Consider the following 18,880-nt stretch of genomic DNA (forward strand, 5'->3'; position numbering starts at 1 on the left):
GAAGGAATTGCATTTGTGCACATTGGCAGCCACTGCATTCCTGATCTAGCTCTTGGTCTCTAGCAATTCCGTGGCAAGGGTCAGATTTTGCAGGAGACGGGTACTGGCTATAAAAACGCCACACCTGCGAGGAATGTGAAAAACAGTAACATAGTCAAATGATGGCAGATAAAGACCAAATGGGGAAAAAAATACATATTCATAAATAGTTTCATCATATGGACAATAGATGCCACCACAGGGCAAAGACTGGCTTATAGTAAACCAGAGAGCAAAAGTTACGCTGATCAAAGAGCAAAGACACCATGATGTGATGTATAGATTTCTAGTAAACTGCTCCACTGAAAAGAAGGTTTCCAAAGCCATTTAGGAAGGTAAAAAGCTAGTTCCGCTTGTTTATGTGGATAAACCTATTTATTTTCCATTAAAAAAGCACCTGCAGACAAAGCAGGTGCAAAGTACTTGTGGCAAGTTTCAAAGCCAATGTACACACAGACTGTCGCTTTCTAATTTGTGGCAACATTTGCAGCAAAAAAGGCTCGTGGACTTTCTTTCAAAATGGTTTGAAAATTGCCTCCTAAACTAATTAAAGGAAACTACTGGCATCTGAAGGAGGAACCTGTGTGGTCCTGTTGCCTCTGCTACCACCTGAGGCTCATCTCACTGCCTGCCTTTGTTGCCTCTGTCCCTCCCAGCCCCGAAAGAACTGCCACGCCGCTTCCCACCCTTGGCTGTTGACTCCACCCTCCTACTGATGTCATCAAGGGCACCAAGGGGGAAGGTTTCTGATGGCGAAACCGAATGACGGTATACAAAACACATTAAATAAATAAAATAAATAAGCGCCAGCATGAGGCCGGAAGCACCCGGTGTCACGCACTGAAGGAGCACAACAAAGAGGCCTGCCCCTTTGTGCGCCCCTTCATGCGCTCCCTTCGAGCGTTCCCTCTTGCAATCCTTATAACAGTGAAAACTGCTAAATCTTTTGTTTTTTTTGTACATCCTAATCAATATACAATAACTTTTACTTTCAACTCTCGCATCCCAGTGTGCCTCAACCAAGGAAAATACCATTCTACTACAAAAAGTTCTCAAAAGATGAACCTACAACCGAATAGGAAAGTAAGATATGTTTCTAACAGGACACTTATTCCTATTCCATATAAGAATGTTACCTTGCTTACTAACTGCGTCTTCCTAACTGTGCTATTAGTTAATGCTCAATCTCTATAAAAAAAAAAACCACCTATAATTTCTGATTTACTTGATGACGTCAAACCTGACATTTTTGCAATAACAGAAACTTGGCTAAAGAAGATGGATAATGTGTTAATCAATCGAATAACTAATCCAAATTACTCAATATTTTCAGTACCGAGACCACATCGCAAAGGTGGTGGTCTGATGCTTACAGCCAAAAAAGACCTGCAATTAAAAGCAATAACAATAGACAATGTTTAACCATATGAAATTGCCTCATTTGATTCCCCTAATTACAGATTTGTCTTCTTTATTGTCCACCCGGACTGTTAGAACATAACTGTTCTCAGATTATTGAATTATTAGCTGGCAATTTGGATCCTGATAGGCCTACTTTAGTCCGAGGGGACTTCAACCTTCATATTGAAACCAATCCACGCATCGCCACATGAGATATCATGATTGATTCACTTTCTGCTCTTGGCCTACAAGAAATCAAATCTGACCAACACATAAAGCCGGCCACACTCTCAATCTGATCTTTAGTAACTCTAATTTTAGTACTTTTACCCCCCCCCCCCCCCCCCCCCCCCCGAACATTACACAAATTCCTTGGTCAGACCACTTTCTAATTCGGACTTCTATTTCATTTAAAACTGATAAGAATCCTCTTAAAATCCCAACCGGTATCTTTTACATTCCGACCACCATTCAACATAGAACAACTGGACAACCAAATGCAAACTCATATTAACATTAATCTTTGAGACAGTGAACAAGCCACTAAATCCTGACTTGAGCTGACTTCCATAATTGCAGATAATATAAATCTAGCACGAACGAAAACCATAATGCAACCAAAATGGCACAATCCCTGGTATAATACTAAGATAAGAATCACAAAATGTGAATTAAGAAAAAAAAGAGAAAACTTGGAGGAGAAACAAATCAAACAATTCACTTGGGGGCCTTATAGAGCTTATTTAAACTATTACAAAATACTAATTAATGAGACTAAGAGAGAATTTTTTTCCAATAAAATCCACAAGTTTTCTCATAATCCTGAAATATTATTTTCCATAGTCCAAAACCATACAAAGAATCCAAGGTGAATACATCCCTACCCAAAACAAGATGCAATGAAATTGCACACTTTTTCAATGATAATATTCAAAATTTAACTAAACAAATTAACAATACAGAAAAGCAAACCATCAATATGAACCCCAGAGAAACAACCAATTGGAAAAACTTTGAACCAACATTGCCCCTTGAAATAGAGACATTAATAAAACAATTAAATCCTGCATCACATCCAATTGATAGCATTCCTATTCCAACATTGAAATCTATTGCCCATACAATTGCCGGCCCGATATCGGACATCATTAATCTATCTCTTTCCGAAGGACATTTTCCTGATCCACTTAAAACGGCCATAATTAAACCAATTTAAAAAAAATATAGCCTTGATCATACAAAACTCAACAACTACAGACCCATATCAAACATATCCTTCTTAGCCAAACTGCTGGAAAAAGTAGTTCTGAAACATCTGACTGAACATCTAGAAAATATTAACATCCTATACCCATCCCAGTTCGGCTTTCGTAAACACTTTAACACAGAAACACTCCTACTCGCACTATCTGATACCGTATTGAAAGGGTTTGACAGAGGACAGAACTATCTATTAATCTTACTCGATCTATTGACAGCATTCGATACAGTCAATCATTCCATCCTGCTTGATAGATTAACTGACATAGGACTATCAAATACAACCCTCAACTGATTTAACTCCTCTCTCTCCAATCAACATTTTCAAGTTAAAATAAAAAATTCCACATCGGATAAAATCTCACTTCATACTGGAGTACCACAAGGATAAGCACTCTCCGCCACCCTCTTTAACATCTATATGCTTCCACTTTGTCATCTGCTCTCTGGACTTGGTCTCACCCACTACATCTACGCAGATGATATATAGATTCTCATTCCTATCCACAGATTTCTTGAATCCACCTATAAAAAAGCAGCAATGTATTTAACAATCATCAAACAGTTATTATCCCACATGAGGCTCATGTTAAAAGATGACAAAACTGAAATCATCTTCCTAGATAGAAGACCTACTCTTGGCAAGTTACCCTCCCTCAAATTAGAAGATCAGCTGACTACATTAAATCCCATCCTTCATACCTGCAACCTGGGAGTCATAATCGATTCTGAACTACATTTAAAAAAACACATTTCAACCAAAATAAAGGAAGAGTACAGCAAAATTCAGACTTTAAAATGATTGAAACCATTACTTCAGATTAGTACTCCAACTTCTAACTTTTGCTAACATTGACTACTGCAACTACTGGGCTTACCATCCTCCACCACATGTCCTCTCCAAATTCTACAGAACACTGCATCCAGAATTCTAACAGGAACCAAGAAACATGACCTTATAACACCGATCCTAATATCCTTACACTGGTTACTGGTTAAATATAGAATCAAATACAAAGTCTTATGCATTCTTCACAAAATTATATATGGTGAACAAACTGACTGGCTTAATGCCGCCATTAGGATTCACACTCCACAATGCAATCTCCGTTCTGCTAATAAAGATCTCCTAAATATTCCCTCTGTCCATTCAGCACACCTCTCTCAAGTAAGAGATTGGGCATTATCAATGGCAGGACCCAAGTGCTGGAATTCCCTCCCAATAGAGACACAGTTTCAACCAGATCTAAAAGTATTCAGAAGGAAGGTAAAGACGTGGCTTTTTACAAAGGCCTATCAGGATCTAACATTATTCTTTTTATAACCTGTTTAAAGAGCTTTTCTGTTTCAGACCTGACTTTATGACTATGTTATCCATGCACGCTTTTATTGAATACAGCTGCCTCTAGTATTTTATTTTCCTTGATCTTATCTTTTATTTTATTCTATTAATCCTGTATTTTTTATTCTCCATTTTATTTGTTATTATTACACTTTTATCTTTACTATTTATTGTAAAACTCTGTAAACCGTTGTGATGGTTTCCAAACGACCGTATATAAAAGCTATTAAATAAATAAATAAAGCCTGTATTTTTTGATTAATTAAAAAAAGGAGTCACCATCTAAGAACATGTCAGCTGCTCTGGAATGTTGCTCAACCCATATATTTTTTCACTCAGAGGCTCTATAGATCTCTTTTGGCTAGGGGTTCATCTCAGTCCTCTAGCATGGACAGCTACCATCAATTTGCAATGCACTACACTAGCTTCTCCGCCTCTCTTTGTCTAAGATCCAAGAGTAGGGTCCATGCAATGAGCCAAAGACAGACCCTTCTTGGCCTCTGGGCTGAGTGAGGACGTTATAATGGGGTGGGGTGGGAGCAGGTTAATGCCATTTCACCCAGCTCCACTGGAGACACAATTAGGTCATGGCCACTGTCAAAGCAGGAGGATTAAACCTTCTGCTAAAAAACAAAACAAAAAAACCTCTTGACAGCCCTAAGAACCCTTCTTACATAAACACCTTTATTCCTCATAAAAATTTCTCTCTTTGGTTTGAGAATGTCTTGGCAATAGAAATTATTCCACCTCAATATGTAAGGAAAGGATACAGGGTGGAGGATGCCTGTTGCAGCAAACTCACATCATCTTCCACCGGGAACAGCTCATCATAATCTCGCAGGAACCTACATACATAAGCAGAAACCCAGATGCAGTGCAAGACACTTCTGATGCAGTTACAAAAGTCAGCACAATTAAGAAACCTTCTGAATCCTGTTCTAAAGCTCACTGAATGCAGAAACCTTCCAGATCCACGTATGCAGCTCAGTAACCTTCTGATATTATTAGAAAGCTAGGCAGAATACAGAAACTTGCTTGATGCTGTTCTGAAATGCAGGCGGTGCAGTGAATATATGTGTGGGTGGCTGGGAAGGGACACTGAACAGAACATGTTTGGGGAGATAAAAGCAAAGTGTACACAATTGGAAGAGGTAAATTGTATGTACATAGGCCTGGGAATTGTTCCCAGACAGTCTAGCTCACCTCTTCTCCTGCACCAATGATGTGAAAATCTGCAGAAACTCTTCAACAAAGGACTGAATGTTATCAGAACTGAAAGAAGCAAAATATACATAATAAGAAAAAGAAATGTAATGCAGGGCACTCATGATTACCAGAAACAAAGCAAGGGTGCTAAAATGTTAGCCATGCAATACTAGTTGTTCTCTTGGACCAATAAAGCAGATGTGTGCACCCTGCACTTACATCAATTATGGCTAGTTTCATAGCTAAAGAAGTAATGGATATGTAGCACAGACACTTCACTATCTTAAACATGCCTGCATCAGAAAGCAAATGGTGATTGATTCAAGGTGTTCTTCGTCGTTCCATTCCCACCTTTCAAAAGTGCTGCTGTCATTACTTCTTTTTTTTATTTCTATTTTTAAAAATGGCAGTCATTATTTTATATTCCTTGACTAGAGTGTGGGAAATTATTATAAGGAGTTAGCTTGCGGAGAATATTGTACTGCAATAGAAAGTAATGAAGCAGAGGAATCACTGATATGATTAGTGTAATTATTCAATATAAGGCCTAAAAGATCTGAGAAAAAAATGTCATTTTTCTTAGCTTGCTTGCAACAAAAAATAAGTCATGATCAGATATATTGGAGAGCAGTTACTCAGAAGGCTAACTGTGCAGATATCAAAGGAAAACAGGACAGTGCCACTTGGCCACATCTAACTGCTTACTGATGTGATAAGAACAGACAGTTGGGGCCGCAAGAACACCTGGGAGTAGCCTAGAGAAGAAACTAGAGCAAAGGTCAGAAGAATTAACTTAAAAAGAACAACATGAGACAAGCTGTTTGAAATCAGAGAAAGAACAGCTCAGAAGATTAGATTTTGACATTAAGAGTGGTTAATGTAGTGCCTGATGAGCTATTGTTGGTTTCCTGGTGCAGTGTTCCTGGATCTCCAAAAATAATATCACATTGGGAACTGTGAGGGGAAGTATTTTTGCGTATATATTCTTTATTCTAATATATAATATAGTCTAATATTGTATGCTTTTATTGCTTATTCTCAGTCTTATAAGTAAAACTTCTATATTTATAAATAAGTGTATTGTGTAATCTATGACAAAATAATCAATTTTTTTACCCACTGTATTTGGCGACGAAGATCAGATTGATGGTTATTTGTCTCCTAGTTTGTAAGTAAGTGGCAGAGTGTGACAAAAAGAATGTGTCCTTTTTGTTGTTAATACTTAATCATGGGGGTCACGTGGGGTGATGTGCTGAGGAGGATGCGTTTCCCTTCAGCTCCGAGCGCCTCACCTGCAATTTAATGGCTCAGACCCATAAATCTGCTATCTACGTGTTTTTCTGCCGCAATCCATGGCTTCAAAGAGCACCCGTAAAGAAAAAGAGAAGGACAAAGGAAAGGCAGGGGAGATCAAGATGGCGGCGGAAGCGGCGGTAAATGATCCGGAGTCCAGCCCACCAAGTGCGATCACTGTGGAGACACAGAGAAACCATAGCCTCTACCCTTGACGAAAAATTAGCTGGTATCCACGAAAAACTTTCCGGAATGAGTGAGGCGCTCTCTGACCTGGGCCCTCGGCTCGATCACGTGGAAACCCGGGTAATGACAGTGGAGGAGGAAATGGCGACCGCAGCGCAAAAGATCCAGGCGCACGAAACCACACTCAAAGACTGCCAAGAGAAACTCGGCGACCTCGAGAACAGGTCGAGGAGAGCCAACCTCCAATTCCTTGGGCTACCACAGGCAGTGGATGATAAAGGCTTGGGTGAGTTTCTTGAGACATGGCTGCCTGAAGCGGTAGGTCTGCCTGAACTCAGAGGGCTTCTGGTTGTGGAACGGGCTCATAGAGTGGGCCCCAAGAAAATGGCGGATTCGCAACCGAGAATTGCAATCGCCAAATTTATGACCTACGCCCACAAACAAAAGGTTTGGCTAGCCTTCCGGCAAAGAAAAGATCTTGCTTATAACAACCATAAAATAAGGCTCACGCAGGACTACTCAGTCAGGTTGTCCCAGCTCTGGAGGCAATTCTCGACGCTCTGCTCTCATTTAGTGGCGACTAATACCAAATTTGCCCTTCAGTACCCTGCAATTTTTTTTTTTTATTTTCTCTTTATTAGTTTTAATCAAATACAAAGCAGACAGAAAACTTTGCACAGAAACTCAGCAATCTTGCCAATATTACATCTTACTTCAGCAGGAAATTTAAATTTAAATAAAATTTAACCACAATCTGTTAATACGGGGGTGGATAGTTAGATTTAAAGTGAGAATATTCAATAAGAAAATTATCAGTAATTAGCTTCACAGGAATAATTATTTATCCTTCATTACCATTGTCTGAGATATTCAAAGGTCTATCTCTAGGGAAAGATGTTAATAAGCTCCTTTTTCTAGTATCAAGAAACATTCTTAATTGCTCTGGGGCAAAAAAAAATAAAGACATCTTTGTTATACGTTATTTATTTATTTATTTTAAATTTTTATATACCGGAATTCCTGTATGCAATACAAATCAGTCCGGTTTACAGGTAACGAAAGAGGTTGCCCTGGTCTGGGAAGTTAGACCTGGGTTTTTTTACATAGAACATGGAACAATAACAATAAACCATTGAACATTATTACAAGTAACATAGAATGTAACAATAGCATTTAACAGATTTAACCTTTTTTTACGTTACCACGCATTTACATGGGTATCTTAAAAGAAACTTAACCCCAATAGTGTTATATTCCTGTCTCATCAGCAAAAAAGCTTTCCTCCTCTCCTGTGTTATTTTAGCCATGTCTGGGAATATTTGGACAGGCTGTCCTAGAAAATGTTCACCTAAGTGTTGAAAATAATATCTCATAAGCAGACTTACATCACTCTCAATTATTAAAGAAACAAGTAAAGTTGATCTTTCTACTATTTCAAATGAGGACTCTAGGAACTCTGTTAAATTCCCAATATCTAGCTGTGGCTGACTAACTCCCCCCCCCCACCTCTCTTAAATGGCAAAAAGTACACTTTATTAAAAGATGGCATACTCTCAATAGGAATTCTCAAAACTTCTGTTAGGTACTTTTTAAAAGTTACACGAGGCAGTTCTCCGATTACTCTTGGGAAGTTTAACACTCTCAGATTCAATCTTCTCATTTTGTTCTCCATAATTTCCAGCTTTCTAGACACAGTTTGTTTGTCCTGAATTAACTTTGCACAAACATTCTGCGTTGCCTTTACTGATTTTTCTAACACAGTAATCTTGTCTGTATGTTCTTGAAATCGATTATCCTGGGATAATTATGTCCATTTTCCCAGACAATAAAGATAATTGTTGAGAATAGCCCTTAAACATAGGGTGATATGAAGCATGCAATTCCCACAGGGACATCGCCAAACCGGCATGCATGCCGGTTTGGCGATGTCTTCCATTTCCAGGAGCGTCTGCAAGTCGGGATGTTCTTCAGACGGCTCTCCTCTCACCGCTTCTCCGACTGGGACAAGCGTCACTCCAATCCTAAAGTCCGTCTCCGCACTCCCTGGCGCTCCTGCTTGGCCAGACTCGCCCAGCGCCAATGTTAATCCGGGGCCTTCCAACTCGGAGGCTGCTCCCTCCACGTTGCTCGCGATATTCTCTGGTATCCCATCGCTTGGCATCAGCACAGGGAGTTGGTGGGGTCCTGGCGCAGCCGGAGTTCTCAGATCTGGGGGGCTTAGAGATGTCTCCCCAGACAGATTCACCGCTCCCACCTGTTTTCCATCAGCGGGGCTTGCTCCCCCAACAGGATAAACAGTGGTCAGTTCGGGGATCGTTTTCTGGCTAGGCAGTGTTGAGGGCATTGAGGGATATACCCTGACTCTGCCTTTCCTTTTAGGAGGCATTCTTAAAGAAGATTCTAATAAACGAGGAGAAAAGAAACGGCCAGCTCCTCTCTGCCGCTACACGCCTGCCGCCATCTTGACTCCATCCCCACCCTTGTGAGTACCCTGCAATTTTAAAGGTCTGGAAAGATGCAAGGTACTCTCCTTTACTTCACCAGAGGCAGCTAAGAGTATCTTGCAGCCAAATGCCACCTAAACAACAAAGAGCTAGGTACAGACTTAAAGTGTATAGCTAAAATTTACAGTTGTTGAACTTTGGATTTAACGCTGGTCCTGAAATGCTAAGCTGGGCTTAGCATTTCAGGACAGTTATGGTTTTGATCCCTGGATGGCACTCGGGCACTGACACCAGGAGCACATGTTCCCACTTGTGTGCCACACAGGGGGGAATTACTTGTAGCCGGGTCCAGAATCTGGGGGACTGGAGATACTGAACATGCTCGAGCAGCTGGACTCCAGGAAGTACGAACTGAAGATCTCAGACTGGTTAATGGGGAACTACTTATTAGCAGTGAGGAGCTTGAACATCCAGACACTGACCCCCGATCTCCCATCTGAGTACAGAGGGAGAAGGATTATGTTGTTTGTGATAGTATGGTTGTGTTTGGGGATGGGGGGGGGGAAGGGGAGAGGGTAGGGTGTATGGGGGTGGTATTAGGGAAGCACATGATGTGAGAAAATTTGGAGGATGGGCTAAGTATCCAGAAGATAGGCAATACAGGAGAGAATCAGGCTGGTGTGAGGTTGGAGGAGAGTGGGGGCTGGGCACCTCCTCCAAGTGGTTCAGGAATCCTAGCAGCTGGAAACCTGTGCAAGATATAGGTATTACATGAATACATTTGTTTCATGGAATGTCCATGGCCTGGGCACACCCATTAAGCAAAAAAAAGATTCTACTCAATTTCAAGAAATTGGGCATGGAAGTGGCCCGCTTACAGGAAACCCATTTAAATGCAGGAGAAAGTCAAAAACTGAAAAGGGATTGAGTTGGTGATTGTGTCTTTGCTCCAGCACAGGGGCGTAAGGCAGGAGTGGCCATTTTGATACATAAATCCTCAGACTTTAGTGTAAAACAATCAGTGGTAGACTCCGACGACAGATTCGTCCTGGTGATAGGGCGTTGGAAGGGGCTAGAAGTAACAGTATGTAATGTATATGCACCAATAATAATTCCCAAGAATGTTTTAGGAAATTGTTGAATACGATCCTTATCCACTTGGAAGCCTCGCTAATATTAGCTGGAGATTTCAACTGCGTACATGATCCGAGCATGGACAGATCCCCAGTGGGGCCACCATTACAGTCCAGTAAACCCACTGGAGTGGAATTTTTGTGCCAAAATTTGGATGTAATAGATGTGTGGTGGACACTGCACCCTTCACTTTCTTTTCTCACCCACATGGGACAATGTCAAGAATAGATTACATCCTTAATCACGAAGTGACTTTTCCATAATACTCAAAAGGCTGTTGTGGAGATCCCAGTCATTTCTGACCATTCTCCAGTAACCATGACCCTCCGGTTGGGCGAAAGGAAGATGGGAGAAAAACCATGGAGGTTTCCAGCTGCCTTAGCTTCTGATTGTGATTTTCAGTCTTATCTAAAAGAAAAATAGAGAGACTATCAAACGCACAATGAACAACATAAGACCACAGCACAACTATTCTGGGAGGCCGGCAAAGCGGTACTTCGAGGCGATATAATTGCGTACCTCAGTGCCAAAGTAAAACGCACTGATGCAGCAATTTTGCAGCTCGAAGCCCAGCTGAAGTGTTCCAAGACACATTGGCTCGCCTCTCTGATGGAAGGGAACAAGAAAGCTTACTTCAGCACCTTGGAACACTTAAACACAATTTTACATACTAGGTCCTTTCAAGAATTACAAGCCGCAAGTCATAATTTTTTCAAATTTGGGAACAAGATTGGCCGCCCGCTAGCCAACCTAGTCCGAGGAACTAGAAAACGCGCTTTCATTCATAAAATGACGACAAGATCTGGTACTATAGTCACTAGCACAGCTGAAATGGGTGATGTTTCCGAATCTCTCTACAAAGATGATTTGCTCCCGTCTCAGAACCAAGAACCAGAATTCTTCTCAGACATTGATCTCCCTAAACTATCCGAGGTACAAAAGGATTCTCTCAACAAACCCATCCAAACCCATGAAGTCCTCCTCGTAATCAGAGAAGTAGCCAAAGGAAAAGCCCCAGGACCCGATGGGTTTTCGTATGCCTTTTATAAAATATTGCAAGACCAAGTCACAGCCCCATTAACTGCGTATTATGTGGATGGCCTGGAGAAAAATAAATTCCCGGAAGAGTTTAATAGTGCCCCTATCACAGTCCTTCCAAAAGAAGGAAAGGATCCATGTTTTCCGGCATCATACAGGCCGATATCCCTTCTCAACAGTGACCTCAAAATACTAGCGAAAGTGCTTGCAGATCGTTTAAACACTTTACGTCCTTCGCTCATCTCGGAACATCAAGTCGGCTTTGTTCAGGGCAGAAGAGCCACCAGTCACATACGTAAACTGATATCGGCTATGAAATTTTCACAGCAGGACAAAACCCCATCACTGGCAGTCGGATTAGATTCCGAGAAAGCCTTTGATAGGGTTTTCTGGGCTTACTTATTCTCAGTTCTCCACAAATATGGTTTCTCAGGGGTTTTTATAAACTATATTGCACTGCTGTATGACCATCCAACCTCTAGAATCCTGGTTAATGGACAGAAATCCGAAAAATTCTTTCTTCATAGGGGTGTCCGACAAGAATGCCCGCTGTCTCCACTCTTGTATATTTTATCCATCAATCCGTTACTGCGAAAAATATATGCGCATCATGGCTTTGAGCATCATGGCTTTGAGCGAGGAAGGAAGGGCTTTAAACTGGCAGCATTTGCCGATGACGTTTTGGTTTTTCTTACACAGCCATTCATCTCACTCCCAATATTGTTAGACATCCAATCTCAATTTGGGGCATTCGCCGGTTTAAAAATCAATAGGGACAAGTCCGAGGCTCTAGACATCTGTCATTTAGTCGAACAACAGTGGCAGGACTCGTTCCCTCTAAAGTGGGCGAATGACAAGTTGAAATATTTGGGAGTTTACATACTGTCTGATTTGGACACAATATATCGAATTAACGTACAACCTAATATTAAAAGTATGACAGACACACTCACCAAATGGAAATTGCTACCCTTATCGTTACGAGGCCGTGTCCACTTATACCAAATGGTACTTTTACCAAAGTGGATGTATATTCTTCAAATGCTCCCTCTATGGCTCCAGATCCAAGACCTCCAAGTTATTCACAAAGCTTTATCCAGTTTCTTATGGGGGGGGGAGGGGGGGAGAGGCAAGAATATCCCTCCGTACCTTACAAATGCCGGAAACAGAAGGAGGGCTGGGTTGCCCCAATCTCTTTAGATATAATGTGGCGTGTAATCTCTGCTTCCTCCAGGACTGGCTATTTGAGATGACGTTTTTTACACCAAACCCATACCTCAGGGAGTGGTATGGGGTATCGTCATTAAATGGTCTCTTGCACGTGCATCTAGGAGTAATTCCGCCTAAGCTTCGTTCGCACCTCCTACTCCAGACCTGCCGGAGCACATGGAAGTTTGTCTGCAGGAAGTAGGGGTTAAAATATGTTATAACGCCACTGCTCAGTATCATAATGCCCATTTTATCCCTGGTCAAGGCCCTTGATTTTTTCCAGCTGGAGGAGGAAGGGACTGGGCTATTTGTATCAAATGGTACATAAAGACACGGGCATTATATACAGCTTCCAAGAACTCCAGAAGATCTACCAGCTCCCCCCTCTTCTGATTTTTTTGCTTTTCTGCAACTTCAACATTTTATGGGTACTTTAGATGAAGATCATGCACAATGGCTTAAGACTCAATCCCTCACAAACCTCATGATGGTGGGCACCAAAGAAAGGCCCGAGTATCTCCCGTTTTTACAGGGAACTGTCAGTTGGCCTAGATGGTGATGCTCTTACGTCACTTTACCTATCTTAAGAACATAAGAAATTGCCATGCTGGGTCAGACCAAGGGTCCATCAAGCCCAGCATCCTGTTTCCAACAGAGGCCAAAACCAGGCCACAAGAACCTGGCAATAACATAGAAACATAGAAACATAGAAACATAGAAATGACGGCAGAAGAAGACCAAATGGCCCATCCAGTCTGCCCAGCAAGCTTCACACATTTTTTCTCTCATACTTATCTGTTTCTCTTAGCTCTTGGTTCTATTTCCCTTCCACCCCCAGTTTTAATGTAGAGAGCAGTGATGGAGCTGCATCCAAGTGAAATATCTAGCTTGATTAGTTCGGGGTAGTAGCCGCCGCAATAAGCAAGCTACACTCATGCTTATTTGTTTTACCCAGCCTATGTTATACAGCCCTTATTGTTTGTTTTTCTTCTCCCCTGCCGTTGAAGCAGGGAGCTATGCTGGATACACGTGAAGTATCAGTCTTCTCCCTTGCTGTTGAAGCAGAGAGCCATGCTGGATGTGCATCGAAAGTGAAGTATCAGGCACATTTGGTTTGGGGTAGTAACCGCCGTAACAAGCCAGCTACTCCCCGTTTTGTGAGTGCGAACCCTCATTTTCTCCCCTGCCGTTGAAGCAGAGAGCTCTGCTGGATGTGTGAAGTATCGGTTTTTCTTCTCCCCTGCCGTTGAATCAGAGAACTATGCTGTATATGCATTGAAAGTGAAGTATCAGACTTATTTGATTTGGGGTAGTAACCGCCGTAACAAGCCAGCTACTCCCCTCTTTGTGAGTGTGAATCCTTTTTTCCACATTTCCTCTTGCTGTTGAAGCTTAGAGCGATGTTGGAGTCACAGTAAGCATGTGTATGTTTATTTAATAAGGGTATTGACTCCAGGCAGTAGCCCTCATTCTGGCGAGTCACCCACTCTTCATTGGCGGCCTCTTGACTTTATGGATCCACAGTGTTTATCCCACGCCCCTTTGAAGTCCTTCACAGTTCTGGTCCTCACCACATCCTCAGGAAGGGCATTCCAGGCATCCACCACCCTCTCCGTGAAGAAATACTTCCTGACATTGGTTCTGAATCTTCCTCCCTGGAGCTTCAAATCGTGACCCCTGGTTCTGGTGATTTTTTTCCTACGGAAAAGGTTTGACGTTGTCTTTTGATCATTAACACCTTTCAAGTATCTGAAAGTCTGTATCATGTCACCTCTGCTCCTCCTTTCCTCCAGGGTGTACATATTTAGATTCTTCAATCTCTCCTCGTACGTCATCCGATGAAGATCCTCCACCTTCCTGGTCGCCCTTCTCTGTACCGCCTCCATCTTGTCTTTGTCTTTTTGAAGATACGGTCTCCAGAACTGAACACAGTACTCCAGGTGAGGCCTCACCAAGGACCTGTACAAGGGAATAATCACTTCCCTTTTCTTACTCGATATTCCTCTCTCTATGCAGCCCAGCATTCTTCTGGCTTTAGCTATCGCCTTGTCGCATTGTTTTGCCGATTTCAGATCATTAGACACCATCACCCCAAGGTCCCTCTCCTGCTCCGTGCACATCAGCCTTTCCCCGCCCATCGAATACAGTTCATTCGGATTTCCACTCCCCATATGCATGACTTTGCACTTCTTGGCATTGAATCTCAGCTGCCATATCTTCGACCAATCTTCCAGTTTCCTTAGATCTCGTCTCATTCTCTCCACTCCTTCTGGCGTGTCCACTCTGTTGCAGATCTTTGTGTCATCCGCAAAAAGACAAACCTTACCTTCTATCCCGTCCGCAATGTCGCTCACAAAGATATTGAACAGGACCGGTCCCAACACCGATCCTTGCGGTACACCACTTAAAACCGCTCTCTCTTCAGAGAAGGTTCCATTTACCATCACACATTGTCTTCTGTCCGTCAACCAATTTGCAATCCAGGTCACCACCTCGGCACTCACTCCCAAGCTTCTCATTTTATTCACCAGTCTCCTGTGCGGAACCGTATCAAAAGCTTTGCTGAAATCCAAGTATATGATATCCAAGTATATGATATCCAAGTATATGATAACCCAAACACTAAGAAGATCCCATGCTACTGATGCAATTAATAGCAGTGGCTATTCCCTAAGTAAAAAGCCATTAATGGACTTCTCCTCCAAGAACTTATCCAAACCTTTTTTGAACCCAGCTACACTAACTGCACTAACCACTAATCTTGGCAAGCATGGCCAGCTTTTAATCTTTTCTTTAAGGAATTCAAGGCTACTTTTTCGGGCATAAGGTCCCTTACAATCAACAAACTTCTACGGGAGACCCAATATAAATTCTTATGGAGGGGATATATATCCCCAGCTCTCGCCTTTAAATACAAGCTATGTGCATCTCCTACTGCTTACAATGTGCTTCCCATACAGGATCCTACACTCACTGTTTTTGGGATTGCTCAAAAATTGCGTCATTCTGGAAGGATATTATACAATTTTGTGGGAAGTTATGGGGATGCTCTCTCCCGGTAAACCCTAATACCTGGCTTTTTGGAGTCTCACAGGATGACTCGATGGATACTGAAGACATAATGGCATTCCTGTCAAAGGCAGCAACAGTGGGGAAGAAAGTTATATTGACCGATTGGGTGATGGAGCACGTGCCACACATAGATCACTGGTTCACGAGAATGCTAAATCTCAGCACACAAGAATATCAAATAGCCAATAACTTCACCGCTAAAAGCAGAGATAAAGTGCAGAGGATCTGGGGTCCGTTTTTCTCCTATTTAAGGCCGACCACTGCTCCGATGTAGAGTTTTTCTTTTCTCTCAAGTAATTCTCCTCCACCAGTTCCCTCAGGGCCAGTCCACAAGGAGAGGCGAGCGCATTAGGACTCTAATAATGTTCCAGTCAGCAGCAGGACATGACCTCTCCTAGTTTTTTGCCCATCATCATCATCATTCTCATCATTATCAAATTCCAATTAAAGTCCACAAGAAACTGTTTCTATACAAGGCACAGGCATCTCCCAACAAAGTTCCACTCAAAGTTCATCTCCAGCTCTGACTCACACTCAGTAGTCCATTCTTCATTAACAAGCCCGGATGGGCAGCCTACCCTACAAAGCACACCACCCAGAAGGTTAGAGAGGGAAGGGAGGGTGGGGGGTTGGGTTAAGGTACTTCATGACTCGGTAGGGAGTAAATCCAGAAGGGAAAACCAAAAGTGAAGTTCTATATATGAACGTTATTGTAATGCCTGTTACTGCCAGATGTTCCGTGGCAACCATTATGTTTTCCGTCAGGTATGCGGTGATGGCTTTGTTCTTGTACGGATGTGATGTTTTATCAGAATAGGTTCAATGTTACTTCACAATAACCAGATGAAAAAAAAAAAAAAAATCTTGTGTAATACTTGGAATCATGTGTAAATCTAGCAATGTTCCAGTTGACCAGGTTTCTGATTCTGATATGACAGAAAATATAAGGCTGGGACAGAGCTCTGACTTGACCTCTGAAATAGTTACTTGCCTCTCCCAGTATAAGTTGGAAGGTGTCAGGGACTGTTTGCAGGCATGTTGTATGCTTTTGTCTGTCTGCCACCATCGTTTTGTCAGGATACACTTAAGAAGGGTGTGAATGACTTACAGCACCAAGTTGAAGAAGAACTGCTGTCAAATCCAGGAAACTACTCAGTGTCCATGTGCATTTGCAGTTGAAACCCATAGCCATGCAGAAATGCAAAATCTGGTCACAAAGGGACAAGAAAATCCCTCTAATGAGTATATTAATAATTCGTATACTGTAGAGTTGATTACCAGTGCTTTAGAACCTGAAAAGACACAGGAAGCTGAAGAATGAACTGATAATGGAATGGAGCTAGTGAGGAAGAGGGACAGTGGGAGATATGCAAGTCTGACTATGCCTTTCCTACATAAATACAAACAAGAAAAAAATGGTTTCTATAGCACAGAATTAGCTTTTCTTTTTAAAAGTTATAAACAGACAAAGAGTTAAGAATGTGGGAATGTAAGTTGATTTTCACTGCAGATTAACTGAATTGTCTATATACTTCCAAGTTCTGCCTGGTCAAGAGTAATATCCGCAATTTGTCAAAGTGATAAGGAGGCTATCAGAATTTTTACAGAAACTGTACCTTGATGAAGGATTCTTTCTTTCAAAGACGCTCTTTAGGAATTCTTTCCCTGATAGTATTTTAGCCATAGAACTGTTAGCCCTCCTATGTTCATTTATAGAGCGCTATCCTGTAGAATGGATGTTAGACCATATAACTGCTGCTCACTTCAAAAGATGGGTTACGCTTATACTGGTTAGACCGAAATTGTCCTATGGAATGTGAGAGGCTCTTATCAGAAATACAGAGAGCAGCCTGCATTTCTTAATTTCTTTGGATATATATATGTTTTGTTGACCCTTTTTGCCTATCCTTTCCTTTTTCATCTTTGCATCAGGCAGATGTGCTTATTAGTCTGAATGACTAATTAATGCTGAGATATCGCTACAAAAAACAGGCGACAAGATTGAAAGTGCATGGTCCCTATCAGCTACAGAACATTTCTCTATCAGACCAGAATATCTGTTACACTAGACCCATTGTATTCATAAATTTCTTCTTATTTTCTATTCCTATTACTGTTTTTTATTTAGTGAAAGAACCTGATGTTCCTGTTTGTACCCCGGATCCGTCCAGACAAGTGGTTTTAGGCAACCCTACCAGCAGATGGAAGCAGAGAACAAACCTTTGAGGCCCTGCTACATAACCAAGAGTGCCACCTGCAGTCCCTCAGTATTTCTCTGTCTCCAACAGATGGAGGCAGAGAACAAACCTTTGAGGCCCTGCTACATAACCGAGAGAGCCACCTGCAGTCCCTCAGTATTTCTCTGTCTCCAACAGATGGTGGAGGTGCAAACCTGTAGTCTGGAGTTTAAAAAAAAAAAAGTATAAGAATTCTGCTCCCTGAGGTGTTGGGTTCCTTTGTGGGTCATCCCCCGGATAGAGCAGGGTGAGCAGGGGGTTGGAGATCCAGGTTTGGCTCAGCCCTTGTCGTCAGGGCTCCTGGGTCCCTGGCACCCTCAGCCCTCCTTCAGAAGCAGGGAAGTATTTATGTTTTCTTCCCTTCCCTGGCCCTGTGTGTCTTTTTGTTTTAAGTTTAAGGCTGTTCTCAGGAAGCAGAGGAGCAGGGCTGAGGCAGCGTGAGTGGCTAGAGTTGTTTTCTGCCGGGAGGCAGGTAAGGGTGTGGGGGGGGGGGGGTGAATTTGTTCCTCGGTCAGACCCGGGGGCTGTTTTCAGCACTGGATAGCACCATTCTTCACCTCACATTGGCAGGGGCTATTTTTAGGCCAGATCGTGCCGGCATGCCACCTCCCGCATAGTGCTGCAAAGTTTGTCACGGCTGCAGTTCTCATCGAGTGGTCGATTTGGCTGCATTTTGCCACAAATGTGTCTCCGGAGGGGCTGGGAACTCTGGGGGGGGGGGGGGGGGGGGGGCAGGAGTGGTGGCCATTTTGTCTACACATGCTGGGAGCCAGGCTGCTGTTTCAGAGCCTTGGGACTCCCCTCCCATGCTGTTTCCTGTGGAACATGATCCTGCTGGTGGCAGGCGAAGGGAACAAACGCAGGGGGATGTGGATCCGCGCCCTTCTTTGGATCCAGAAGCTTTTTCAGTGAATTTTGTCCTTCTGCTCCATAAGGCCTATTTGGCTAAGAAAGGAGCAGGGACCAAGAGGCCTTTACCCAGGAAGTCCCGGATTGCCAAGAAGCCTAGGCAGATGGAG

The 18,880-nt window shown here is 42.4% G+C and overlaps 1 protein-coding gene across 6 annotated transcripts in view; it reads right to left on the reverse strand.

Moving 5' to 3' along the window:
- Positions 1 to 18,880, reverse strand: part of ASCC2 (activating signal cointegrator 1 complex subunit 2) — a 164,474-nt gene that overhangs the window by 40,301 nt on the left and 105,293 nt on the right. For all 6 annotated transcript variants that reach the window (XM_029619475.1, XM_029619479.1, XM_029619474.1 and 3 more), the window contains 2 exons: positions 5,246 to 5,314; positions 4,813 to 4,887 (listed from right to left, as the gene is read on the reverse strand). In XM_029619475.1, the coding sequence (XP_029475335.1) occupies positions 4,813 to 4,887; positions 5,246 to 5,314 (144 nt within the window). The remainder of the gene's footprint in view (positions 1 to 4,812; positions 4,888 to 5,245; positions 5,315 to 18,880) is intronic.

This window comes from Rhinatrema bivittatum, chromosome 11, assembly GCF_901001135.1.
Source record: "Rhinatrema bivittatum chromosome 11, aRhiBiv1.1, whole genome shotgun sequence".
In the NCBI taxonomy this organism is placed as follows: Eukaryota; Metazoa; Chordata; class Amphibia; order Gymnophiona; family Rhinatrematidae; genus Rhinatrema; species Rhinatrema bivittatum.